At 55.5% G+C, this 27,534-nt stretch overlaps 1 protein-coding gene across 1 annotated transcript; it reads left to right on the forward strand.

The window, feature by feature from the left end:
* Positions 1-4,700: 4,700 nt before the first annotated feature.
* Positions 4,701-26,308, forward strand: ITGA5 (integrin subunit alpha 5). Its single transcript, XM_060112989.1, has 30 exons — positions 4,701-5,216; positions 11,916-12,046; positions 13,592-13,707; positions 13,843-13,963; positions 14,171-14,232; positions 14,322-14,367; positions 14,633-14,758; positions 15,001-15,045; positions 15,188-15,231; positions 16,989-17,045; positions 17,232-17,284; positions 17,562-17,770; positions 18,052-18,243; positions 18,465-18,510; positions 18,683-18,784; positions 18,981-19,036; positions 19,172-19,326; positions 19,638-19,775; positions 19,907-19,974; positions 20,319-20,469; positions 20,552-20,644; positions 20,790-20,869; positions 21,008-21,088; positions 21,200-21,305; positions 21,843-21,995; positions 22,909-22,995; positions 23,097-23,210; positions 23,806-23,907; positions 24,461-24,583; positions 25,221-26,308. The coding sequence occupies exons 1-30, from the start codon at positions 4,849-4,851 to the stop codon at positions 25,302-25,304; spliced, it is 3,309 nt and encodes a 1,102-aa protein (XP_059968972.1). The 5' UTR covers positions 4,701-4,848; the 3' UTR covers positions 25,305-26,308.
* The last annotated feature ends 1,226 nt before the right edge of the window (positions 26,309-27,534 follow it).

The following is a 27,534-nucleotide window of genomic DNA, read 5'->3' on the forward strand; positions in this document are numbered from 1 at the left end:
CTCAGCAGTGAAAACGAGGAGTCCTAACCACCGGACCACCGGGGAATTCCCGCTGTCATCTTTATAGAGCCAGAAAAAGCTGAAGCTAGTGAAATAGTATGTCTGTGTTTTGGGTGCAATCTCTGGCCCTCTTGCCCTCCTCCTGGCCCCTTCCAATGCCCTAATTTTCTGTCTGGCATTGGTAATCTTTCCCAAGAGCAGGCTAGAAATGGCAAGCGTCGTGGGGGTGGGAGGGAACGCCTGGCTCATCCTCAGCTCCTCACAGCCCCAGCTGGGTGTGCACTGGGAATCCTGGTGCTCCAGGTCCCTCCCTGATGGGCTCCAGATGTGCTTACATCTGGGAAGGCCATCCCAGGAAACGACGCTCCCGCCCACAGCTCCCACCCCGGATGGATCTCTCCTTCAGCTTCCAGGCCCTTGAGCCCAGAAGCTTCAGGCACTCCTTTCTTCTCCAGAGGTAGGTACATGGCAACAAAGGAGAGAAAAAGGATGGAAAGCAATGGGGGTGGGGTGGGTGAGCAAATAAAATGAGGTCAATGCTTAGGACACCCCAGAGAATCTTATTTCCCTTTTAACTTCCATGTGAAGTTGTTACATTTTCCTGCAGAATTCTGTTGCCTCAAAAAAATGCCAAAAAGCAGAATAGAAAAACTGAAGAGGGTTTGGAAAAGAAGACACTAGCTTGGATGGTGGAAATTCTTTCCCATTAATCTGATTGTTCTGGACCCCTGGGCCTTGTATTTTTTTACCCAAGTGTTCCCTTAGCCCTGCCCCTCTCCCACCAGTGCCCTTCCCCTAATCCCTATCCCTCTGCCCCGCCCAAACCTAGTCCAGCCTGGAAAAACTCCCAGTTTTGTCCCTACAGAGATACCTGAGCACAGTCTCAAGCCTTAGGTTCAGAGCCCTAGAGCAAGAGAACCAAAGCGTCTCCTCTCCCAAGGACTGGTCTCGTCCCCATGATGTCTAGCAAACATCCTTCATCCACCCCTCCTGTGCTCTGAGCAAAGTGGCGGTAGAAAGGGGAGGGGAGTCTGCGTTTATTTTAGGTCAGGACATGGGGGAGGGGTTCCCCCCCCCCCCCCCGCCGCCCCGGGTCAGACAGGGAGTAGGGATGGTGGTGTGTGAGTCACAGATGATGGAGCCATCAGTTCCCCTAAGCAGAGATCTGAGTCAGGGTGGCGACAGAGCTTTAGGGTTCATATGGCCCACTCCTGTACTTTCCGATTTCTCTCTCTTGGACACACATACATTTCAACGTTCCAACTTTAGCAGGCTCCAGACCCAGACTCCTGGGATAACCAGAATCCTCCTCTACTTCCAGAATCCTGCCCCCCACCCCTTGCAGCTCCATAATCTGTATACCTATCCCTCCTTCCTTCCCTCTGGGAGACCCACCTCCCACTCATCACCCCACCACAGGGCAGGAGGAGGGGCCCCCAGGAGCTGCAAACCAATAAGCTCCTCTGACCCCTTTGTCCAGCGAAGTCTTCCCACTCTTTTTTGCATCATATCACATTGAGAACATTAGATTTGGACCATCCCCAGAGGTAGTGAGAGAAATCGCTCTGGCCAGAAGCCACTAGCCTGGGGTCTCTGGTGCTCCCAGGTCTTACCAGGCTGCGAGGGTTGAGGGGATTGATACCTGCCTCAGCACACCTACAGCCCATCTGTGTGTGTTAACACACACCAGTTGGGAAGTGTTATTTCAGGAAGACCTCACCCAGCCTATGCCACCCCACCAGGCTTCTTACAGACCCCACAAGGCTCAAGTCTATTCCCCGAAATCAGGATATCCAGCCTCAGTGCTCTCAGAGTGTCCAGGCGTTTGAGAATCTGGAAGAAGCAACCCCAGAGAAATCACACACACACACACACTCTTCCATCCTGTTTCCGAGGATTAATGAATTTTGCACCCAATCTTCCCCACCCCCACCCTAGGAACAATGGTCCTATGTTATATATCTCTGCTCCAGAATCTTCCCCCTGTAGAAACCCAGCCCAGTTTAGAGGAGTAAACTAACAGTGCACTGGGAAAAGCAAGGACTTTGGGATCAGTTGGGATGAAATTTGGATTCTACCTCTGCCCCTTTCTTTCTGCTGATCTTGTCTTAGTCATTTCACTCTCTGGGCCTCAGTTTCCTGACAGTAAAATGAGAATCATAATACCTGCAGTGCTGGAGATATTCGGAAGATGAAATGGGATAAAGGCAGGTTAATGGTCAAGCCCAAGGCCAGGCATATAGCATATGCTAAATAAGCTATTATTAATATTCCTCACCCCTCTCCCATGCCACTGACACTCAGCGTGGCTCCTGGATTTAAAACTTGCACCTCTACCCTGAACTCCTCTGCGGAAATTCAGTCTCCTAGTTCTAAGCTCCAGCCTTCAGGGCAGGCGGGCTGGTGACAGCAGGAGTCTGGTGAGTGTCCTGCCCTTGCCCTTCACCCCTTCTGCCCCTCTGTCAAGCAGACCGTGATTAATAATAATCAGTCATCACAGCAAATCATTCTTACTAAGCAATGAAGGGACAGAGGGTAGCAGAGAGGTCAGAGCCGAGAGAGAAAACAGAGACACTTGGAGCCACACAGACTGGCCAGAGACAAGCTGAGAGATACACAGAGAAAAAGCTGACAGGAGACGGAGCATTTAGTGGGCGGTGGGCTGAGAGGAGAGGGTATTGGGCTTAGAGTCAAAACACTTAGGTTCCAGCCTCACCACTAACTAGCAGCCACGTGACCTTGGACAAGTCAATTCACCTCTCTACACCCATTTCCTCTTCTGAAGGAGAGGGTTGGGCTGATGATCCCTAGGAACCCCCTCCTGGCTGACCTTTCTAGGCCAGCTTCCAGACCTGGAGGGCTGCCTGAAGCAGCTCCAACTAGGAGGGAACCCCAAGTGCAGGCCTGACCCGGAGCAGAGGAAGGGAGGGCCAGGCAGAGGCAGGCATGGTGAGACGGAAGGCAGGAGGTGTTGGGGCCACTGGGAGAGGACTTATAAGGGCAGAGAGAGCCAAGAGAGGAGGGATATTGGGGAGAGTAGAAAAGCCAGCCAGAGAATGACTAAGGGGCTCCCGGTGTAAACAGGAGCAGGGAATGGACAGGGAGGGGGCCTGTTTGACTTGGCCAAGCGGGGGGGGGGGGGGGTGGAGTGGGGAGGAGAACTGGGGCAGGACGCTATGTCCCCTGTCCCTCACCAAGGCTCCTGGGAGGAGCTGAATCACACACACCCCTCCCTGTATCCCTCCCACCCCCACCCCAAGCTCCCAAATCCTGGGAAAATCTAAAGAGCTTGTGCCTGGGCTGAAAAAAAGGAGAGATTTGGGTTCACACACACGTGCTCTGCTGGGTTATACAGCAGTCAGCCCTCAACATCTTTCCTCCCAGAGAGGGTCTCAGCCCTTGGCTTGAGTAGTTTTCACCTAGAGGTTACCTTCACGGCAGTGCTGTGCTTAAGATCCTGACCCAGAGATTCTTTGGGTTCCTCGCCTAAGAGGGGGTCAGGACCTGCAGATGTGAGAGTGGGATAGGAGCCAACATCACTCCACAGTCTGACCAGCTGCCTTCTCCCTTGGGCTGCAGCTGGCTCTGGAGAGGGGCTTTTAAAAAAACAGCTGGGTGATTTGGGACAGGAAGTAGAGTAGTAGAATGAGGAGGATACTCGTGGCGAAGGAAAAAGCATTGATTCTGAGTCCCCCAAGCCAGAGCAGGGCAGGGGACCGGAGAAGAGAAGGGGCAGGGTTCTGATTCGGGGGGATTATTCTTCTGGAAGGGGAGGAGTCCTGGAGGAAAAAGACAGGAGGAGGGCTGGAAAGGAGAGGAGGTAGGAGAGAATCTAGGCCCCTTGGTCCCCCTCCCCCAGACTAAGATAAAGACTAGAGTCCTGAAAGGTGATCTCACCACACAGAGCCAGGGCTGGGGGAAGGGATGGGCAGGGGGTCACTGCCTTCTCCTGCTACAGTCCCTTCCTCTACCTCCACAGGGCATCTTGGGAGAATGGGGTCCTGGGTTCCAGCTCCCAGAGCCTAAAGACAATAGAAGCTAAAGGTTGGGCCCCTTTGCAAGACACCACCCCACCCCATCCTACAATTCTCCAGGTCTGTAGGAATCAGGCCAGTTTGATCAAGAAGACACTGAGGGGCCAAAGCAACCCTTCCCCCCCCCCAGCTACCAGGCTCTTGGTCAACTGCCAGATTCTAGGAAGGGACTCAGCAGAGGTTTCCATATCCTACAGCCACGAAAGGGGGAGGCCTGGACCGGAATCCTCCTGGTGAAGTAACCCCAAATTTCTGGACTCCTGGGTTTTCGATTCTAGCAACTTGGGGTGCGGGGAGGGGGCAGGGAGCGGAGAGCCGGTGTAGGTCCTCCATCGGATCAGGCTGACTGGGAGCACTCTGTACCTCAACTCCTGAGTCCCAAACCCAGCTGGCTGGAACCCAGGCACCCCATGGCCCCGGAAGGCAAGGGGGAATCCCAGTTGGCCAGATGCCAGAGGTGTCTCCTCTGCCTTTAGACCCCAAAGCCTCCTCCCTGAACTGGTGAGGGAGACCCCACACACATATCCAGACTCCCTCCGCCCTCCGGAGGTGATTCCTTTCCTCATTAGGAAATTCTCCGCTCCCTTTTTCCGACTCCTTTTCCGAGCGTTTACGTTGTACATCTGGAAAGGAGGCGGGAGGAAGTAGGGGGAAGCAGCGAGAAGGAGGGGGAAGAGCCCAAAGCAGCCCAGTCTGACCCAGTCCAGACAACCGGCCTCCAGCTGGGGCTGGGGCGAGGGAAGTGGAGAGGTGCGTCCCCCCCCACGCCCCTTCGGGGTGGGGGGCGCGGGCTCAGCGTTCCAGGGACCCAGGAATGCCCCCCCGCCCGCCCCCCCGGCAGGCGGGGGGAGGGCTCAGCCGGGAGTTTGGCAAACTCCTCCCCGCGTTGAGTCATTCGCCTCTGGGAGGTTTAGGAAGCGGCTCCGGGTCGGTGGCCCCAGGACAGGGAAGAGCGGGTGCTATGGGGAGCCGGACGCCAGGGTCCCCTCTCCTCGCCGTGCAGCTGCGCTGGGGCCCCCGGCGCCGATCCCGGCTGCTGCCGCTGCTGCTGCTGCTGCTGCTGCCGCCGCCGCCCAGGGTCGGGGGCTTCAACTTAGACGCGGAGGCCCCAGCAGTGCTCTCTGGGCCCCCGGGCTCCTTCTTCGGCTTCTCGGTGGAGTTTTACCGGCCGGGGACAGACGGGTGAGTTGAGGAGGGCTGGCGGCGGGCTGGCGGGGTCGGGGGTGCGCGCCTGGACACAGGGGGCGCGGCTGGAGTCTGGAGGGGACCAAGGCTTGAGTTTGGGAGGCGGAGTTTGGAAGGACTGGGGTTGGAGTTGGGGGCCCTCGCCGGAGTTGGGGGCCCGCGCTGGAGTAGGGAGGGGACAGTGGCCGGCGTGGAGGGTGGCCAGGAGTTTGAGAGCGATCAGCAGGGAGACGTGTGGGGTGGGGAGAGGACACGAAGCTGCAAGCTGGAGAAGACTCGGCCGGGGTCTTGGGGCCAAGCGAGAGGAGGGCGCGGGAATGGAGAGCAGAGGGTCTCTGGTTGAGATCCGAGAGCTGCCGGGACCGGAGGCGGATGGGGACGGAGAGGGGGCGCGGAGGCCAGGGTGGGCTTTTTGGAGCACTGGGGAACCCCGGGACCCCTGAGGGCCATTGTGCGGAGAGAGAACGGGTCGAAGCAGAATGAGCTGTGTGTAGTAAGAAGGGAGTCGGAGGCTGAAGGGGTCCGGAGGTTAAATGGGGGCCAGCCTCATCCTCCCCTCCCCCCTCAACTCAGACTGGGAAAGCCTCGGGAGGGGGACGGCGGCTCCCTCCCCTTTCTCCTCGATCTCATACTCCGCCCGCCACCCCCAGTCTCTGTTCAGAAGAGGGGATCCGGGAAGTTGGGGAGAGTCCCGGGACCCTGGTCCTGGGGGACGCCGGGGCTGGGGGCTGGCTCAGCCAAGGGCGGGGGCTCGGATGTTTCGGGAGGGGTGTGTGTGCGCGCCCATGAAGGGGGGTGGGCGGTTTCCCTCTTCCTCTAGCTCTTGGGAGGAAGAGAAAAACTGATTTCCTGTAGCTTGTCGGCCGGAGCTGAGCTGAGACCGGGACTTCTGGGGTTGGGGTCGGAAGCTGGGGAGACGCGGGCTCGCAGGGCCCAAGAGCGTCGGAACACAGGACCTCGGAGACAGGGGAAGTCTCAAAGGAGGATCCCCATTCCCAGCTCAGCAGGGTGACAAGCAGAGCGGACCCTGTGTGCCAGGAAAATGGGGAGCCCACGGGCTTGGGGAAACGAGCTAGGCAACATTAGAACAAGGGTGTTTGTTTAAATGTGGGGTGGGGAGGGGAGTAAGAGGGGAAGGAAGCTGCTCCTGGGGTGGGACGGGGACTCCCAGGTGCCAGATGCCTGATCCTCCACGATGTCTGGAAGAATCCTCTTTCTACATCTCTGGGCTCTGAGATTGCCACTGCTTCCCACCACCATCGCCACCAGCACAACAACCCCTAGTATCCAGCTTTGATAGGACCTCTGTCAGAGGTGAGCTGTTCCTGCACATGATACAGTTAACTGATCTCTACTCGTTTCCTTTAATTTTTGGAGAAAGGGGGTTAATCTAGGTAATTCACTTGGGGTATGGGGCAAATTTCTCCTTTGTCTGGAGGATGGTTAGGCCCCAGCTGTTGGTTCTGGGCTATTCAAGGTCCCCACCCAGCCCCCACCCCACCCCCCTGGCCTCCTGCCCAAACCCCATTGCATCACCCTGGCCTGGAGCTTCTGCCAGGCCCGGCCTCCCCCAGGCCCCTTGCAACTCCTTACCACAAACCTAAGGGGGGGTAGAGAAGGGGGAGGGAGGGAGGGGGTGGGACCCGGGACCCTCCCCCACAACAGGGTATCCAGTTATCTGGCTCTTAACCCTCCTCTTATCCCACCCCCATTCCCACCTAACAAGGGTGTCATCTCCCTTTTAAAACACTCCTCTGAAACATCTGGACTTTCACACACTCCCAGTTGGTTCCCTAGGTGTCTCTCTGGTCCCTGGCCTAATCCTAAAGTCCCAAAAGCCCTTTTCTAAAGCAGGACCCAGCAGTCTCATCCCCTCCCCCTCCCCTTCTGCTCATCTCTTCTCCCAAGAGAACCCAGGTGTCCAGCTTGCGCACCTCCCCCTCTCATTTTCTCTCTACAAAGCACTCTTAGAATAGGACTCGGAACGTTCCACCTCCCCAGTGACCTCCCTCCCCACCACATCTGGGACTTCAACCCCTCCTACCTGCCGGGGACAAATGTAGGCCCTCACCTGGGGCCTTTGCTGGAGAGGGAGGGCCTCAGTGTTCTTGGCCCCCTTCGTCACCTCTCAGTGTGGAAACTGAAACAGCATCAGAGGGCAGGGTAAGCACTAGAGAGGTTACACGGTAGGAAAGGGGCAGGCTTTAAGTCAGGCCAAGCTGGGTGTGTGTCCAGGCCCCACCACTTACTTGTTCTTTGTGTGACCTGGGCTGTGTTACTTAATACTTAAATACTGGAGCCTGGTCTTCTCATGAAAATCAGACACCTAACTTATGAGGCTGTTCTGAGGACTAAACAAGACAATATATATAAAAAGCACCTGGTCCATGGAGGGTGATCAGTACATGGAGGCATGACTTTTGGGGTTTTGGGGGGGGGTTTTTTGTTTGTTTTTTTTGCAGTACGTGGGCCTCTCACTGTTGTGGCCTCTCCCGTTGCGGAGCACAGGCTCCGGACGCGCAGGCTCAGCGGCCATGGCTCACGGGCCCAGCCGCTTCACGGCATGTGGGATCCTCCCGGACCGGGGCACGAACCCGTGTCCCCTGCATCAGCAGGTAGACTCTCAACCACTGCGCCACCAGGGAAGCCCTGGAGGCATGACTTTTATGAGGTAGCTATTTTCTGTTTCTGGTTCTCTCTTCCCTGGACACCACCTAGTTCTTTGTCTAAGATTTTCACTATTTCTTACTTGCTTTTAATATTTGCTTATGGCAGTGATAGTAATAATAGTGCCTCACATTCCTTAGCACTTTCATATCAATTTTTCTGTTGGATCATTACAAAAATCCTTGCCTTAGGCAGACAAAGCATTATTGCTCCCATTTTATGCATGTATATGAACTGAAGCTTCAGGAATCATAGAAGTTTAGAACTAGAAATTTGTTTAGGGACCATTCAAGGGCAACCCATCATTTTATGGGTAGAGAATTCAACTCTTGGAGAGGGGAAGTGACTTGACCCAAGACATGCGCTTGAAAGGTGCACCAGCCTTAGCCCAGCTCCTTCCCCTTGTAGAGCTGCCACAAGTGGAGGCAACTCTTCCTTCCCAGCCAGCCAGGCATTTCCCTCGAGACTACACTGGGGGACCCAGAACCAGGTGTCTCCTCTGGCCTGGCCAGGGCTGCCGTAGGACCTGCAGGAGCTGGGTCCGGTCCACTTGCTACTCTCCACCCCCGACCTTGTCAGGCCAACAGAGTCAAACAGTAACCATGTACTGAACAGGAACTTGGTTAATCAGAAGCCTGGCTGGGGAGATAGTGGCAAGGAGAGGAGGGAACAAATTGGCAACAGGGTAGACCAGAACAGTGGCCTAGGTATCAGGATTCCTGGCTTCTGGTTCTTAGGTTGAGAAGGATTCTGAGTGACCCCAGGACATGTGACTTAATTTCTCTGGGACTTAGTTTCCCCATCTGTACAATGAGGACATGGGACTAGGTCGCAGTATTTTTTGTGACAGTTTGTTATTTTCTTCCTTTCCTTCTTCCTTCCTTCCTTTCTTTCTTTCAATTCAAATGATATCTTACCAGGGCATTCTATATAAAACAGAGAAAAGGGCTTCCCTGGTGGCGCAGTGGTTGAGAGTCCACCTGCCGATGCAGGGGACACTGGTTCGTGCCCCGGTCCGGGAAGATCCCACATGCCGCGGAGCGGCTGGGCCCGTGAGCCATGGCCGCTGAGCCTGCGCGTCCGGAGCCTGTGCTCCGCAACGGGAGAGGCCACAACAGTGAGAGGCCCGCATACTGCAAAAAAGAAGAAAAAAAAAAAAAAAAAAAAAAAACAGAGAAAAGAGGTTGCTCTGAAAGAAGATGGAAAGGAGTGTCAGGACCAAACTGGCCTCTGCTTTCTCCATGTGGCAGCCTTGAGGTATCTATAAGAAAGTCTTCAAACCATGGTGCTGAGGCAGCCTGTGTCTCCAAGAAGCAGCTCTAGAACATCAGAGTTCTGAGGCTTCAAAATAAATGATGGCAATTATTTCTTCCCTTGGTCTCTATATTTTGGAAGAGTTTATCTGCCAAGCTGCATTAAGCAAGGAATAATTCATTCCTTTTTCCTGTTTTTTTTTTTATCAACCAAAAATTCGAACAAGAAGACATCTATAGCTGCCAATCAGAGCCTCTGACCAATATGAGATAACGAGGTTCCCCACAGGAGTTGATATAATTCCGGCCCAAAGCAAATACACTTGAGGTTTTAATTAGCCTGGGCTGCCTTATCAGGTAAACGCATGATTTCCGTTAGGCTCTCTGAAATATTGAAAAGAGCCCAAGGACCCTCCATTGTTACCTTCTGGACCCCTAGTAGGACCCAGCTGCTGCAGGATTCAGGAAGCAGGAACTAGGAGTGGGAGAATAAGGATAAGGTACATGATGTGCCACCCCTGACACTGGGCACCTCTCTTGGCACATGGGGGAGGACGCTACTTACTGGACTGACTTGGAGGAGCTGGGAAGGAAGGGCCACTGCATCCTCAGGTAGAAGCCATGGGCGGCACGGGGCAAGTCTGGGTCGGGATCTGTGTCCCTTGCCTGTACCCCAGAGCTCCTGAACCTTCACGCAGCCATGGCATATGGTCCACAAGTTTGTGGGCTTTCTAAGCCTTGTAAGGCCTCTCTCTCACCTTCCCGCCCTGCCAGACTCCAAGTTTCTTCCTCAGGCCATCCCAGGAGCACTCAGGCTTAGCGCCCCGCCACGGAGTGGTGGGAAAATTGGGGGTGGGAGCAGGGTCCCTTGGCCAAGCCCCTATGCTCTCCTGGAAGAGTATGGGAGCTCCGGAAGACTTTGAGATAACCTGTTCAACCTCTTCGCCCAGAGGAAGAGGGAGAGGGTATTCCCAAGTCCACACTGAGCTAGCGCCTGACCCAGAACCCCTGCACCACTGCTGTTTTCTGCGGCTGCCTCTGCTACAGAGGGTTGCACCCCTCTCTCCTCCCCAAGCCCTGGGGCAATGCAATCTCTCCCCCACCACCAACCTCACCTACTAGGCCTGGCAGCCAACCAGGTCACTGTGCCTCCGAGTAGCCAGCTCCCACCCCCCCTACTGAATGTACTGCCTGAGTGAGAGGGGTGGGGCCCAGCAGGCGGGGCGGGTGGGAGACAAACGGCGAAGTGAGAGGTTGGAAACAGACAGGAAGCCACAGGCAGTAAACATTTCCTGTCCCCAGGGTAACCGAGACTGGCACCCCACCCCCCATCACTCCAGGAGCTCTCACTCCAGGCCTCCCCTCCTATCCCTCTGGACCCTTTCTTCTCCCATCCTCATCCTCTGGCCCTGCTAGACCACCCTCACTCTCTGCTTCAGCCCCTTGGAGCTGCTCCCTCTGGTGTTCCCATTCCTATTCCTCTTGGACGCCCCCCTCACCCCTCCCCTACTCGATGTATCTCTTGTCACCCGCCCTGTCTCCCATCCTGTCACACACACCCCCGCTTTTGTGACCTCTACCATAATCCCCAACTTGGGAACTCTTGGTAAGAAAGGCTAATGAAGGGATCCAAATATCGGGAAAAGGGTGGGTGTTGGGAGTGATGAAAGCTGAAAGGGGCCAGAAACCAACAGAGATGGAGAAGCCCAAGATCTGAGATGAGAGAGAGAGAGGTCCCTAAAACCAAAACCAAGAGAGCAAGCAGTCATAGGGGCAGAGGGACAGATGAAGAAGCAGTGCCAGAGTCAGATATGGGAGGAGAACAGAGGCCATGGCTGGCGGCTGGCAGAGACACTGGTTCAGTCGCCCTGGCTGCCAGATGCAGTTCTCATGGGAGACTCTGGACGAGAAAGCCCAGAAGGCTGACAGCTGCACAGAGGTCTTAGAGGCAAGGGACCCAGGAATGATAGAGGCAGAGCCAGAGGCAGGAAAATTCTCCAGGACCTTAGCTATCACCACCCCATTACATAGGACCCCCAGCAAAGGCAACCTTCTCCTCGTCGTCTCAGGGAGAACGAGGCACTGTGTCCAAAACTAAGAGCCCAGTAGACCAGGATCTGAATTCAGACTCTGAGCAATGGTGTATGGGAAAGGGGTTCAGAGGCTGAGACAGAGACCCAGCCAGGATGGAGAGGTCCCACCAGAGCCCAGGGTGAGGGCAAGTCCAGGCCCAGGCCCAGGGTAACAATCTGCTTTCACCATTCTCCAGCTCCTCTCTCCACTTCTACTGCCTGGTTTCCAAGACTCACATTTTCCTCCTACACGCCCCAGGGCTGGGCAGCTGGACGCCTGGGTTTTGCCCAGAGAAGGACTTTGGCTTGGGAGGAGAGGGTATAGGCTAGGTAAAAGGACCCTGGGGTTCTAGGGGCTGCACTTCCAGTCTTGGCAGGTCCATAGGGGAGATAGAGAAGCTCTGGCCCCGGCCTCTTCCCAGAAATGACTCTGGTTCCTCCTTCTAATGACAGGGGAAGGTAGGAGGGGAGAGAGTGGGGGGAGGCGGGAGAGGCTGTGTTAGTGACAGCGGCACATGGGGACCGCCTGACTCCGGCCTGTGCCTCTGGCATCCGTGGCATCTTCTGAGATATAAATACAACCCGGGGGGCATCTGTGCCACGCCCACCCAGACCCTGGCCCAGAGGCCTGGGTCCTTCCCGCCTGGGGAGACTGGAGAAGAGCTAGGAGCCCCCCTGAGCTGCCTCTCCTTTCCCCTCCGCAGGGTCAGCGTGCTGGTGGGAGCGCCCAAGGCTAACACCAGCCAGCCGGGAGTGCTGCAGGGCGGTGCCGTCTACCTCTGCCCCTGGGGCACCAGCCCTGCACAGTGCACCCCCATTGAATTTGACAGCAAAGGTAACCCCCTCCGTAGTAGGTCGGGGAGGTTCAGGGAGGGGCTAAGGGGTGGGGCTGAGGCTAGGGGGCGGGGCCCGGGCGGGGTCTGGAGCGAGGGGCGGAGCCTGACCAGTTCCAGGGCCACGTGCTCTGAGGCTCTGGGGCTCCAGCTCCGTGCAGCGGGCGCAGCGGCTCCCCGTGGCACTCACACCGCGTTCCCAATCCAGCCCAGCCCAAGGAGGGCGGGCATGATTCAGAAACATGTGGCTCTCATTTTCCTTGAATCACCCACAACTCAGGGAGGCCAGGGCAGTAACACAGACAAAGACAGGGAGAGTCACAGAGCCTATTTGATTCATTTAACTAAGCACTGACTAAGTGATAATGCGTGCCAGGCTCTGTGCTGGTACTGCAGGAGATTGAAACATGATTAAGCCCCCGCCCTCAAGGAGCTTAAGGTCCGGAGTAGATGCAGAGAGGGATGGAAGGAGACAGGCTGAGAAACAATAATAACAGCTAACGCTTCAAGAGCACTTGCTATATACTGGGCACTGTTGTAAGCACTTTACATATATTAACGCACTTAATCCTTTCAACGGTGGCACGAGGTGTTATTATCCCCATTTTATAGGTGAGGAAACGGGTTAAGTAACTTGACTAAAGTCACACGGCTAGTAGAAGGTGGAGCGAGGACATGAACTTGAGCAGTGTGGCTCCAGAGATAAACTGGGGTGAGGGGACAAAAGAGGAGAGCATCAAAAGACGGAGACAGTGGGGGAGGGGTGGTGTAATAGCACAAAACCGACCGATTTTTTTTTAAAACCTGGAAGACAGATGAGAAGCAGAGGAATAAAAAAGGCTGCCCCTTGTGACCACCTAGAGGGGTGGGATAGGGAGGGTGGGAGGGAGGGAGACGCAAGAGGGAAGAGATAGGGGAACATATGTATATGTATAACTGATTCACTTTGTTATAAAGCAGAAACTAACACACCATTGTAAAGCAATTATACTCCAATAAAGATGTGAAAAAAAAAAAAAGGCTGCCCCATAGCGGCAGAGAGGGTTTGGAAGGAGAGAGACAGCCAGACAGACAGATGTGCACACGCACACACGCAGACACAAGGGGCAGAGATTCAGTGACGTGAGAAAGGTCAAGGACATAGAACACGTGCTGCTAGAGACACAGGCCCAGGTACAGACAGAGGAGCGCAGCCAGAGGGTAGCCCTCTCAGGAAATAGCCGTTCTTCCCCACCTCACCACAAGCATCCTAGTCCCAGCTGGGTGAGGAGGCAGGCGGACCAGGAGAATGCAACTCTAGAAACCCCAGGTTCTGTGTGTGTGTGCATGTGCACATGTGTGCACATGGGCTTGTGTGCACGCGTACAGGGGAAGGTGAGTCAGGCTACAACAGGCAGACTGTAAGGACCTTCCCCACTCCCCCTCCCATGAGTCATGGGCTCAGGGCTTGCAAGTGCTTGGGTGCCCCCAGGCTGAGGGCATGGGCTGCTCTAGGGCTCAGCTGCCCGAAGCTGGCATGACTACCTCCCCTTTCTCACTTCCCCAAGGCTCTCGGATCCTGGAGTCCTCGCCGCCGTCCAGCCTCGAGGGAGAGGAGCCTGTGGAGTACAAGTCCCTGCAGTGGTTCGGAGCGACGGTGCGAGCCCATGGCTCCTCCATCTTGGTGAGAGCCAGCAGGCTGAGTGGGGTGGTGGGCAGGAGGGGCAGTGGTTGCGGTTAGCGGAGCACGGGGTTGGGGGCGGGGAAGAGAGGTCCTGTTGGACTAAACCTGGAACCCCCTCCTCCTGGGCCCTCCCAGGCCTGTGCTCCCCTCTACAGCTGGCGCACCGAGAAGGAGCCGCTGAGCGATCCCGTGGGCACCTGCTACCTCTCCACAGACAACTTCACCCGGATTCTGGAGTATGCGCCGTGCCGCTCAGGTAGGGCAAGAGGGGGCATGAGCCCTGAGTCTGCCTTCTCTGTGAATCCCCACGGTCCCCCACCCCCCATCAGCCTTGATGCTCACTGTCTGGTCCAGAGAGGTCCTTTCTCTGGCCCCCTCTCCCCTCTCCTTCCCCAAGCTTTCTGCTCTTTCCTGCCTGACCCATCTGTGTGGAGCTCCTTCCCACCACCTTCTTCCCTTGCAGATTTCAGCCGGGCAGCAGGGCAGGGTTACTGCCAAGGGGGCTTCAGTGCCGAGTTCACCAAGGTGAGAGGGGATCTGGTAGGAGAGTGGCTGTGGGTGCTGGATGCAAGGGAATCAGGACCAGATGTGGACTCATCTCCTTCCCCCCACAGACTGGGCGTGTGGTCCTGGGCGGACCAGGGAGCTATTTCTGGCAAGGTAAGCCCTTCCTCCTCTATCCCAGCGTCTGTCTCCCGCACCTGGCCTCTCATCCCTCTCCCAGCCCAAGATCACCATCCTTCCCTCCTCTGCCCCCGTCCCAGTTCTCCTCTCCCTTTCCTGAAATTTACCCATCCTCTCCCACCACCCTCCACAAGCTTCCCCTCCTTGAACCAGACTTCTGAAATCCTACCCAGTCAGCCCCCAGCGCCCCCATCCCTGCCACCTCCTCCTCCAGCCATCCCCTCCTCATCCCCTTCCCCAGGCCAGATCCTGTCCGCCACCCAGGAGCAGATTGCAGAATCCTATTACCCCGGGTACCTGATCAACCCAGTTCGGGGGCAGCTGCAGACTCCCCAGGCCAGTTCCATTTACGATGACAGCTACCTGGGTGAGCGAGCAAACGGGGTGGGAGCTGCAGGGGGAGCACCTCAGGGGCCCCTGTCCTCTCTCAACCCCCCACCCCCACCCCACCTCCCTTCTCCCACCCAGGCATCCCCAGCCTCCTGCCCTATGTGTCATGTACAGGCTGACTATGAAGGCCCAGTAGGGGTGGGGAAGGGATTGAGGATGGGCCAGGGCAGAGGGGTCCCCAAAGCAGGAATCCTAATATCCGCCCACCCTGTCTCCTAGGATACTCTGTGGCTGTAGGTGAATTCAGTGGTGATGACACAGAAGGTGAGTGTGTCCCCAGGCTAGGGCCAAGGGAGGGGACAGATGGAGACCCAGGACCCGGAGCCACAGGGACTGAGACACTTACCATTTTTGTCTGACTCCCCTTTCCCTGCCCTTAGCCTACAACTTTCTCTTCCCTCTACAGACTTCATTGCTGGCGTGCCCAAAGGGAACCTCACCTATGGTTACGTAAGGCCCAGCCTGACTCTCCCTCCCTCCTCTGCTCTCCCGTCCCCTGGCTAATCACAAAGAACCATGCATGGCAGTTTGGGAGGGTGAAAAAAGTGGATCAGAACACGGGCTCTTGGGTCAGACCAGTGTTTGAGTTCTGGCACTCACTCTGGATGAATCAATCTGTGATTTATTCCTACCCCACTTCATTCCATAAAAACCTTGAGTCTGCTTAACCTCTCTGAGCCTCATTCTTCTCTTTATAATGGGATAATAATAGTTCTGACCTCACAAGGCTCTTGTAAGGATGAAGTGAGATAATGCACGTGAAAGTACTTAGCGAACTGTGAGGCAGTGTACAACTGTAGCTGTTATTATTAGACCGTGGTGAGTGCTGTAAAAAGGATATAGATAAGAATGCTATAGGAGTCCATTCAATTACCAGCATTTATTAGGGCAAGGTAAGCGATAAGAAGATGAAGAAGACATCATGCCCCATCTTGTAAGGTGCTCCTAATCAAGTATGTAAGATAAGACACACATGCGATTGTAATCTAAGGTGCAGCTCCTATTCACGAGCCCCTCAGTGCATCGGGCACTGTCCACTCATGATGTCTATTCTTCGCAACAAGTTTGTCAGGGGAGATATTACCGTTCACATTTTACACATGAGAAAGCTGAGGCTCAAAGAGACCAAGTAAGTTGTTTAAGATCACCCAGTTAGTAAGTGGCTGGATAGAGATTTAAAACCAGACCTGTCTTATTCCAAAGTCAGCATTCTTTCTGCACTAGGATACATTTCAGAAAAGTGGTCAAGATGATATAGCAGTTTAGAGGGAAGAATAACCTCTTTTCTAGGGCAGGGATGGATCAGAAAAGGTCCTATGAAAGATCAGTGGAGATGAGGAAAGAGAGCATCCTAGGCCGGAGCATGAGAAAAGGCAGGGAAGGAAAGGAAAAAAATTCAGGCCAGTTCAGCATGGGTGACTGGGGATGAGGAGATTAAAGAGAGGTTGGGCAAAAACAGATAAGTTGGGGCCAGATTCTCCAGGGCCTCAGAGGACCAGCCAAGAAGCTGCGACTGGGCCATGGCTTCAGGGAACCACCAGGAATTTCCAAGCCAGCCGTGTCCCTCCTAGACCGGCTCTAGGGCGATCAGTCCTGCTGCCATGGAGGAAGGGTGCTGAGGGGAAGGGGGAGCCCGAGGCAGGGGAAGGCCAGGGGGCTCTCCAGCAGTCCTGGGGGAGGGCTCACACCAGAGGAACAGCAGCAAGACTGGGGAAGAGAACAGGGAGTCGAGAGACTCAGGGGACCGGAAGGGCCCATCACTAAGGGGGCACGTCGGGGGAGCCATGAGTGTTTGTGATTTGGGAGGGCTGGTGGGTGAGGCCTCAGTCATTCAGCTAATAATTATTGAGTGACAGCTGCTCACCAAGCACTACTTTAGGCTCTGGGGAGAAAGCAAAAAACAAAACAAAGCTCCTGCCCTCACTTATCTGACACTCTAGTAGGTAGACAGGCACAACAGACAGATAAGTACGAAATCTGTCAGTAGTAGTTGATAAGTGACATGGAGGAAAATAATGAAGTTGCCCTGGGATGGAGCTACCCAATATACAGATGGGAATGTGAGGGAAAGCAAAGGAGGGAATTAGGAGACAAGTGGTCTATGTCTCCAAGGAATGCCTGCCCCTGGGTATCCTGTACCCATTTGTCCTCCATCCATGGGATGGTCTGGGAGTCTGGGACCAATGGGTATATCTCCTCGTCCCCAGGTCACCATCCTTAATGGCTCAGACATCCGGTCCCTCTACAACTTCTCAGGGGAACAGGTGAGGACACCTACACACACCCCCACACACACAACCCAGCTTGGCCCTCTGCCAACGAAGCCCCCGCCCTGAGCCAATAAGCTCAGCCCAGCTTCTCAGGCTCCCTGGAGTCCCTGATTTCCCCCCATAGCCCTTGTTGATTGACCCCCTAGTTCTGACCCACTGCTGCCCTTCTGTCCCTCCCAGATGGCCTCCTACTTTGGCTATGCAGTGGCTGCCACAGACATCAATGGGGACGGGTGAGTAGTGGGAAAGGGGCACAGCACAGGACGAGGAGTAGGGGTGAGACAGAAAAATGCAAGGAGAGTTTTTCTCTGGATTCTCCTCCTCCTACCTGCATTCCCTAGGCTCAGGGGCAAAGAGAGAGCTGAGAGCCAAAGACCAGAAGACCTCAGGTCTCTCACTTGGGTGGGAAGGAGCCCGGATCCAAGACGCCTGGGGTTTCCTGGCACTGGGATTGAGGAGGGGACGTGGCAAGGCAGGGTCTCAGGATGGCTGGGTTTCCCCTACCCTCAGGCTGGACGACTTGCTGGTAGGGGCGCCCCTGCTCATGGAGCGGACAGCCGATGGGCGGCCGCAGGAGGTGGGCAGGGTCTACATCTACCTGCAGCGCCCGGCCGGCATGGAGCCCATGCCCACCCTTACCCTCACTGGCCATGATGAGTTTGGTCGATTCGGCAGTTCCCTGACCCCCCTGGGGGACCTGGACCAGGATGGCTACAATGGTAAGCACCGTGGGCTCCAGTTGCTGAGGAGGAGTGGGGGCCTGAGTCAGAAGGGATTTGGGGAGAGATGGCTGTCAGATAAGATACCCAAGACCCCCAGTGACCTCTCCAGGAGGTGTGTAGATTTTAATCCCAATGTCTGGATCTTGGGGCTTGAAGAGGTTAGAATACTGGGAATGACAGATGGGGAAAATAGGATCCCGGGTCCTGGGGTCTGATGGTAGAGATTTGAACTCCTGGATTCCTGGCCTGCTGACTGCTGTGTGTTGTGTGTCTTGCAGATGTAGCCATTGGGGCTGCCTTTGGTGGGGAGAACCAGCAGGGAGTGGTGTTTGTATTCCCTGGGGGCCCAGGGGGCCTGGCCTCTAAGCCTTCCCAGGTTCTGCTGCCCCTGTGGGCAGCTGGCCACACGCCGGACTTCTTTGGCTCTGCCCTTCGAGGAGGCCGAGACCTGGATGGCAACGGATACCCTGGTGAGTTGTGCCAGCAGCCCCTTTCACCTTAGAATTCCCTGGTCACAGAACCCTAGCCCCTCTAATGCACTTTCCTAAGCTCCTGGGTGCAGTTCTAGGATGAGGCCACCAGATGGCGGTGTCCCCTCACTTCGGCCTCCTTGAAGAATGCAACTGGAAGGGGTTGGGAAGGATTCTGATTTGGGGCTTGCTGTAAGGGGTAGTTTCTTGACTTCTTGCAGATCTGATTGTGGGGTCCTTTGGTGTAGACAAGGCTGTGGTGTACAGGTATGAACTTGGGCAGGGGGCAGCCTGGGAGACGTGGGAACTGGGGGATTTCTCAACAGGGCTGAGTTTGGGGAAGCGTACAAACTGGGATCCTGGGGGCTTGGGCATCAGCTTCCTGTGCCCAGGTTCCTGAGGAGTCTTAGTTCTTTGACCCCACATCCACTGTTGGCAGGGGTCGCCCCATCGTGTCTGCCAGTGCCTCCCTCACCATCTTTCCCGCCATGTTCAACCCAGAAGAGCATAGCTGCAGCCTGGGGGGGAACCCTGCGGCTTGGTGAGTGGGGTGCCCAGGAGACTGCGGGGATGGAGTCTGGGGGTGCTTCGTCTGTGCCTGGAAGTGGGGAGGGAGACCAGGTCTTTGGAAGTGGACAAATGGGACTGTCCCAGTCTGGGTCTGTCTGGGAGGCAGGTAGGGAATTGGATGCCTGTTCCAGTTGGATACACCAGCTTTCCCTTTGGTCTTCCTCCAGCATCAATCTCAGCTTCTGCCTCAATGCTTCTGGAAAACACGTTCCTGACTCCATCGGTGAGGGAGAGACTGCCTGAACCTTTCAGGCACTGGGATGGGGACGGAGGGGCTAGGGACTCGGGGACCTCTTATCTCTCTGGATAGATTAGAAGGGAGGGGCAGATGCTCCTTAACATACGTGCCCGGCTGCAGGCTTCACGGTGGAGCTCCAGTTGGACTGGCAGAAGCAGAAGGGTGCAGCACGGCGGGCACTGTTCCTGGCCTCCCGACAGGCCACTCTGACCCAGACCCTGCTCATCCAGAACGGGGCTCGGGAGGATTGCAGAGAGATGAAGATCTACCTCAGGGTATGGGCCCAAGGGCAGGGTATCGACTGGTCTGGGAAGAGTGGCCATGTAGAACCGGGGGCCCCTCATGAAGGGAAAGAGACAGGGAGATTCCAGTGAAGGGCCTGGGACTTTGGGAGGCTGGGGAAGGGGGCCCTTCTCTTGGAGGAACTGGGAACCAGGCTGCCTCTGAAGCAACGAGCATGGTCAAGTTTGGACACCTGAATTCTTGAGGGTCCTGAGTGGACAAAGGGAGATGTGAGAGGATGAGGAGCAGGGCCACCAAGTCCCCTGTGTCCCCTGAATCTGTGAACCCTCTCCCCTGGTTCCAGAACGAGTCAGAGTTTCGAGACAAACTCTCCCCGATTCACATCGCCCTCAACTTCTCCCTGGACCCCCAAGCCCCTGTGGACAGCCACGGCCTTCGGCCAGTCCTACACTACCAGAGCAAGAGCCGCATAGAGGACAAGGTGAGGGCAGGGTGGGGAGACGGGCCGGGAGGAGAGGGGCCTGAGCTGCTAGGAGTGGGGGCCTGGAGGGGGGAGCCGACAGCTTAGGAGGGGGTCGCAACTCCCCCTCTCAAGGCTGCCCTGCTCCCCAGGCTCAGATCTTGCTGGACTGTGGAGAAGACAATATCTGTGTGCCAGACCTACAGCTGGAAGTGTTTGGGTAAGTGAAGGCTGACGTCAAGCTGGGGGGTTCCAGATGCCAAGGTCTAGCAGAACATGTGGAGCTTGGAAGCACCTGGCATGTGAAAAAGTAGAATAGGAACATATTCGCTGGCTGTGTGACCCTGGGAAATTATGCAACTTCCTCATCTGTATAGTGGGAATAAGAGCATCTATTTCTCTGGCTTTGGGGAGGGATTAAATGAAATAATCTACACAAAGCATCTAGCCTAGTGCCCGCCACAGAGTTGGAACTCAGTCAACGGTGTCTATTATTGTTATGGCCCATTGTCTTGGTTTGCGGATTAATTCCCCAGCGTCCCTGACCCTGTGTGTCCCCTCCAGGGAGCAGAACCACGTGTACCTGGGCGACAAGAACTCTCTGAACCTCACTTTCCACGCCCAGAATGTGGGTGAGGGCGGCGCCTACGAGGCAGAGCTTCGCGTCACGGCCCCTCCGGAGGCTGAGTACTCAGGACTCGTCAGACACCCAGGGGTGAGAGGGGACTCTTAGGCAGGGCTTGGGAGATCCTGCCAGAGGGACACCAGAGCCTTACCTGCACCCACCCCACCTCCAGAACTTCTCCAGCCTGAGCTGTGACTACTTTGCTGTGAACCAGAGCCGCCTGCTGGTGTGTGACCTAGGCAACCCCATGAAGGCGGGAGCCAGTGTAAGTCTGGGGCAGGAGAGAGGACCCAAGGGAAAGTGACCAGCTCATCCTGAGCAGAGCTGTGGGATAGGGAAGGAGGGCTGCAATTGGGATTTGGCAGACGCCCAGTCTAACAGCCCCCTTGTCCTCCCTCCCTGTCCTACAGCTCTGGGGTGGCCTTCGGTTCACAGTCCCGCACCTCAGGGACACGAAGAAAACCATCCAGTTTGACTTCCAGATCCTCAGGTAGGGAGTGGGTGGGGCCAGGCTGAGGCTGAGTTGGGGGCAGGGGCCGAGGGGGTGGGGCAGGGGCGGAGTCTGGCGCAGGTGAAATTCTTCCTGGCTGGGCTCCAGCACCACCTGAGTCTCTCCTCCATCCCACAGCAAGAATCTCAACAACTCGCAAAGCGAAGTGGTTTCCTTCCAGCTCTCCGTGGAAGCTCAGGCCCAGGTCTCCCTTAACGGGTCAGTGCCCGGGCAAAATGGGGCTCTCTGGGAGGCGAGATGGACTTCTAGGAAAGGATGCATATGGGATGGGGTACCTTCCACTGTCCTCTAAACCACCCCCCTCTTTAGTGTCTCCAAGCCCGAGGCAGTGCTATTCCCGGTGAGCGACTGGCATCCCCGAGACCAGCCGCAGGAGGAGGGGGACGTGGGCCCTGCTGTCCACCACGTCTATGAGGTAAGGAGGGACAGAGGCAGGGAGGCCCTGGTCCCAGGTGGGCTACTGGGAGTGGAGGGCCGGACCAGAATGAATGACAGGGAAGGAGGAGCTGTATGAGTGACAGATGGCTGGGACCAGCCTGAGGGATTGAGAGGAAGAGAGGGGGAGTGGGGAGTGAGAGGTAAAGGCCTGGGCAGGATCAGTGTGAGAGACTGGCCAGTTGAGCAACTTAGAAGGGAAGGATGGGGACTTCCCTGGTGGTCCGGTGGTTAGGACTCTGCGCTTCCACTGCAGGGGGCACGGGTTCAATCCCTAGTTGGGGACCTAAGTTCCTGCAGAAAAAGAAAAAAAAAAAAAAAGGGGGGAGGGGGAAGGATGGAGCCACCTCCTCCAGGAGGGTTGGCTGGAGAGGATTTCGCCTCTGCCTGTTGATTTCCCCCTCACTCCTGAGATGGGAGACTCGCAGCAGGGATGAGCGGGCCACCAGGACCTGGGTTTCAACAGGGCAGAATCACTCCCTCCCTTCCCATGATCACTGTGCCCTCCTCTCCTCAGCTCATCAACCTGGGCCCCAGCTCCATTAGCCGGGGCGTGCTGGAGCTCAGCTGTCCCCAGGCTCTGGAAGGTCACCAGCTCCTCTACGTGACCAGGGTCACAGGACTCAGCAACTGCACCACCAGTCACCCCCCCAACCCACAGGGCCTGGAGGTGAGGGGCCTGGGGACTGGCCTGGGGGTGAGGGGACCAAGTCGAGGGTAGTTGGGGAAGGTTGCCGGGAAACTAGAATAGCCAAGCAGGGTGTGCCTGGAGCTAGGACTTAGGCCGCTGGAAGGGGGTCCGAAGGCCCACAGACACCTTGAGACCCTGGGAGGGGAAAAGACTGTTTTATGCACTGCACTTCTGTCTTTCTGCCTTCAGGATACTTCAGTATCCTTCCCTGACTTCTTGCCCTGGCGTACTCCTAGGGCCCAGCTCGGCACCACCACCTCCAGAAAGCCTTCCTCAGAGCCGCTCCCCTGGGCCCCAGTGCCTGTTTTAAAGCTTGTTTACACATAAACAACAATGCACTGAGCCATGTTACAGGCTCAGGAAAGATGGCACCAAACAAAACTCACAAGGTCCCCACTCTCATGGAGTTTATGTTTTAGTGGAGGGTAAGAGACAAAAAATTAAAAAGAGAGAAAGAGAGAGAAACAGGTATTGAGAAGTGTTGAGAGTGCAGTGCTAAAATGCTGGGGCAGGGCAGGGCTGGGAGCCTGTTTGAGTCATCAGGGAAAACCTCTTGAGGAGAGAACAGGTGAATTGAGGCATGAAAGACAAGAGTGAACCTGTGTGTGAAGACTCTAGAAAGAGCATTCCAAGCAGAGGGGACAGCCAGTGCAAAGGCCCCAGGGCAGGCACGGGACCCTAATTATTTACTGACATCTCCTCCTTGTAAACTCCAAGGATCACGTCTCACCCGTTTCGGTATTTCAGTGCCGAAGTCAGTGCCTTGCCACAGGAGGTGGTCAGCTGTATGGGTGGAAGACCAGGTCGAAGCTGCTCTGGACCCCAGATGCAGGCTGACTTAGAGGCTGTAATGAGGTGAGAGAGGCAGCTAATGGTCCCTTTCCTCTTCCAGTTGGATCCGGAGGGTTCCCAGCACCACCGGCTGCAAAGACGGGATGCTCCAGGCCGGAGCCCTGCCTCCTCAGGGCCTCAGATCCTGGTAAGTCCTCCTGGGAATGAGGTCCGGGCCGAAGCGTTGAGTATCTGTTTGCATCCTCAGAGCCACCAGCAGGGGCATTCAAGCCTCCGCTTTCTTCCCAGAAATGCCCGGAGGCCGAGTGTTTCAGGCTGCGCTGCGAGCTGGGGCCACTGCACCGGCAAGAGAGCCGAAGTCTGCTACTGCATTTCCGCGTCTGGGCCAAGACCTTCCTCCAGGTGAGGGAGCCTCACCTGAGTCATGACCCCCGACCTTCGGGCCTGCCTGGACTGACGCTCGCTTTCCCCACTGCCCTAGCCACCCGCTTTGGTGACTGGGACCCAGGCAGCCGCGCTCCCCTCCCTCACCCTTGTTTGGACAGGGCTGTGTGTCCTTGGCGCCACCTAGTGGCCACACTGGGACCGACAGCTTCCCTTTCCTGGCCCATTCAGAGGAGGGAGGGCTGGAGGGAGACCAGTGGCAGAGAATGATAGAAAACAGAGACGGAAGACATATCCATCACAGAGAGGCGAGCAGATGTAGGAGCAGTAAAGAGCAGTCAGTTATCGAGTGCATCCTATAAGCCAGGCATCATCCTGGGTGCTTCACCCATATTCATGATTCCAAAACAATGCTTTTTCTATTGAACATGCTGTCATCTAATTGTAACTATTCAGTTACACATTTATTATCTCACGTAAGGAACACAGAGAGATTCTGAAGAGAATGAGTCCAAAATAGGGAAAGATTATAACCAGAGCCAGACCATGGGGAGCCCAATGACCTCCTAGATACCGTAAGAGGCCATCCTGAACACCTTTCCACCACCCACAGCGGGAACACCAGCCATTTAGTCTGCAGTGTGAAGCTGTGTATGAAGCCCTGAAGATGCCCTACCAAATCCTGCCTCGGCAGCTTCCCCGAAAGGAACTGCAGGTGAGTCCCGGGCCAGAGGTCTGGGCCAAGGAAGATAGAGTGCTGGGCCTGGTGCTAGCACTGGGATGCGATGGGGGCTGGCCTGATTATGGTGACAGATATTGATTGAGCATCTACTGTGTGCCAGGCACTGTGCTAGGTCCTGGGAATACAATGATAAGCAAGATGGACAGGGCAGTGAGAAGACAGTGTGACAAGTGCCAATATGTTTATGGGAACACATCATAAGGACACTTGAACACAGGCTTGCAGAGTCGGGAAAGGCTTCCTGGAAGAAGTGATGTTTAAGCAAAACCTGAAGGATAAATAGGATCTACCAGGCTAACCAGTCAGGAAAGGAATATTCTCTGGGGAGAGGGAATTAGCAGGTGTGAAGGCCCAAAAGTAAGAGACAATAATGCACATTTTAGGAATTTGAATTTTGAAGATCAGAATTCTGTTAGCCCAAGATGGAAGGGGAAAGGTGGCTCTAGGTCCAGTGGCAAGTGGGAGCCAAGTGTAGGGTGGGAAGAACTAACAGCTTTTCAGTGACCTCTCCTGACTTGCTCCCCAGGTGGCCACAGCCGTGCAGTGGATCAAGGCAGAAGGCAGCCACAGCGTCCCGCTGTGGATCATTATCCTAGCCATTCTCATTGGCCTCCTGCTCCTAGGTCTGCTCATCTATATCCTCTACAAGGTCAGCCACATCCTACCTGACTTGGCCTCTCTCACACCAGGTTCCACCCTTGATGCAGCACAGTCCCAAGCATCTGCCTCCAGACCAGTTCTCCAGCCACATGTCCCCACCTCTCCCTGGCCACAGGCATCCCATCTGGACACTACCCATAAGATCCTTTCCTTCATTCTACAGCCCCTAGCTTAGAAAAAGTTCTCTTGACTCAAGCTGATAAGTTTATTTATACTTTCAAAATCAACGTTACTCACAGGCGGCCACTATGTGGCACTTGTGCTGTCGCTTCCTCCAGAAACCCATGGCAGCCATCACTAATTGTTCATACTCTAGAAGTAGCCTCAGAATCCTTCTCAAGAGGCAGCCACTACTAGGCAGTGAGACTTAGAACTTGACTTCAAACCTATTTGCCATCTCTGGCTGGACTGGGGGCATTTTTACGGCACCAAAGCACCCCCAACCTTAGCCCTCTTAACCCACTGGACCTCTTGGAGAGGTAGTCTTAACAGCCTGAATTTGGGCAACTTTTGCAAGATGGGGAGATTGGAAGCACTAGAGTCATCTTCATCCCCCCCTTGGGATAAGATCTGCGGAGAAATGGGAACCAGAGTAACTCAGCTCTCCCTCCTTTTCCCCTCATTAGCTCGGATTCTTCAAACGCTCCCTCCCATATGGCACCGCCATGGAAAAAGCTCAGCTCAAGCCTCCAGCCACCTCCGACGCCTGACTTCTCCCGATCCCAGACTCCCAACCCTGAAGGTCCAGTCCCCCCACCCTCAGTCTACTGACAGGGAGGGGGCTGGGCGCTTCCTGAAGGTGCTGAGGGCCAGGGAGAAGCTCCTCTCCCCAGCCCAGAGACATACTTGAAGGGCCAGAGCCGGGAGGTGCGGAGCTGGGGATCCCCTCCCCCCACGCACTGTGAAGGACCCTCGTTTACACACGCCCTCCTCATGGATGGGGGAACTCAGATCCAGGGACAGAGGCCCCAGCCTCCCTGCAGCCTTTGCATTTTGGAGAGTTTCCTGAAAACAACTTGGAACCAGAACTGGGGGATCCAATCCCAGTTCTCCGGCTCAGACGTGCCACCAGGACTTCCTGTCCAGCTCCAGCCTGCAAAGATCTGTCCTCAGCCCTGCCAGAAGCCCCCAGTTAAGAACCTGGAACCTGGGGAGCGAAACATGGCAGCTCTGGACAGCCCCCACCCCGGTGGGCCAACAAGGAACAATAACCGTGGATGGTGCCCCAGGCCCCGCTCAGGACAGATCCCACACCAGGATCCACGCTGGCCCAGAACCAGCTGCAAGGGGAATCAGAACTCTACCAGGGCCAGATCGAACCTGGGGCCTGGGGTTGATCTGGGACCCAGACTCAGACATTGGTAACCTAACTAGGCAGATCCAGGACTACATTTGAGCCTGCTCCAGACCTGGGCCTGGAGGCCCAATCCACCACTGACTCAGGAGAAGTCAGGAATTGCCCAGGACCCTGAAGGGGCCACGATGGCAACAGATCTGGAACCTTAACACTGGCTGGACACAGGCCCTACCAGTCCCCTGGAGAAAGGGGGAGCCTGCTGTCCCCGGCCTGCAGGATCTGGGTTCTGCCCGCCAGCTGCACTGACGCTGCCCCTCCTCTCCCTGCCCAACCCTCCCTTCACCTTGGCTCCGGACACCCGGGACTTATTTAAACTCTGTTGCAAGTGCAATAAACCCGGCCCGGTGCCCCCACTGACCAGAGCTGGAATCTGTCCTATCCCCACTCTTTCCAGAACTTTCCTGGAACCAGACCGCTTGGTGGGTAGGAAATGTTTGTGTTTCTTGCGGCTTCTTTCCACTGGGAGCCAAGAGTATGACCCCCAGCAACTGTGGAACTAGTTTGGGGGTTCCCTTTTCTTGAGTGAAAGAGATGATGGAAGGGGTGAAAGAAGGGCTTGACTCCTGCTCATCACCCAGCCCCGCCAGATCTGGCCCCAACACCTCCAGGAGAGAAGGGAGCGGAATCTCTTCTCTTTGGGTTTGAGGGTTAGGGAAGAATACAAAGGGGGAGGTCCAAGTTGAAGGTGGGGGAAGATGGTCCAGAAGACTCACCTGGGCTTTCCTAAATCAGAATAATGAAATGGGTTGTGAGAAAAGGCCACAGAACTAAATCAGAAGAAAGCCAGTTGGGTTTTTGTTTTGTTTTCATTGCCCATTGTATTTTGGTGCGTAGAGGGAGTGTTAAATAGTTTACATACAGTATCTCATTTAATTTGATAGAAATCAAATGTGTAAAGTAGGTACAATTAACCCCATTTACACAAGGGGACATTGAGGTCCCGAGAAGTTATGTAACTTGCCCAAGGTCACAGACTCAAATTCAGCCTTGCCTGACTCTGAAAGCCCTCATTCTTAACCAACATGGCCTTGAGGTCTTTGAAGAGAAATCAGAGTGAGGGAACCCCTCAGGATCCTTTGTCTCCTCTAGGACTGTCCTAATATCCAGGAAGAGGACAGAGAGGGGTGCTGAAATGCTCGCGGGATTGTTAAGAGGCAAAGATGTTCATGTCCTGCTAAACCAGAGTTCAGCCACCAGAGGGCAGCATAGCCACAAATTCACGGGAATTTGGGGAGGGGAGGAAATGAGGTCCTCCTCACCTTTCTTCCCCCATCGACAGGGCTATTCTTATTAACTTAAGCTCCTGCCTATCAGTACCCACGTGATCTCAAAAATATCTCTCCTAAGAGGCCAAGCCTGCTCCACACTCCAATTTGTGACTTCTTGATAATTGCGTAACTTGGGAACTTCTTCTCAGAACCCATAAATGAAGAGGAACTGACAGGCAGGGTGAGACCTGATGAGGCAAAGAGCCACGCAGTATTCCCAAGGATGACAGCTGTGGCATAACAAAGCACTGGGAATTCTCCAGGAAGGAAATCCCATACTCGCTTTCTCGGGGGATGGGTGGGAATGGCATCAGC

This window comes from Mesoplodon densirostris, chromosome 11 (genome assembly GCF_025265405.1).
Source record: "Mesoplodon densirostris isolate mMesDen1 chromosome 11, mMesDen1 primary haplotype, whole genome shotgun sequence".
In the NCBI taxonomy this organism is placed as follows: domain Eukaryota; kingdom Metazoa; phylum Chordata; class Mammalia; order Artiodactyla; family Ziphiidae; genus Mesoplodon; species Mesoplodon densirostris.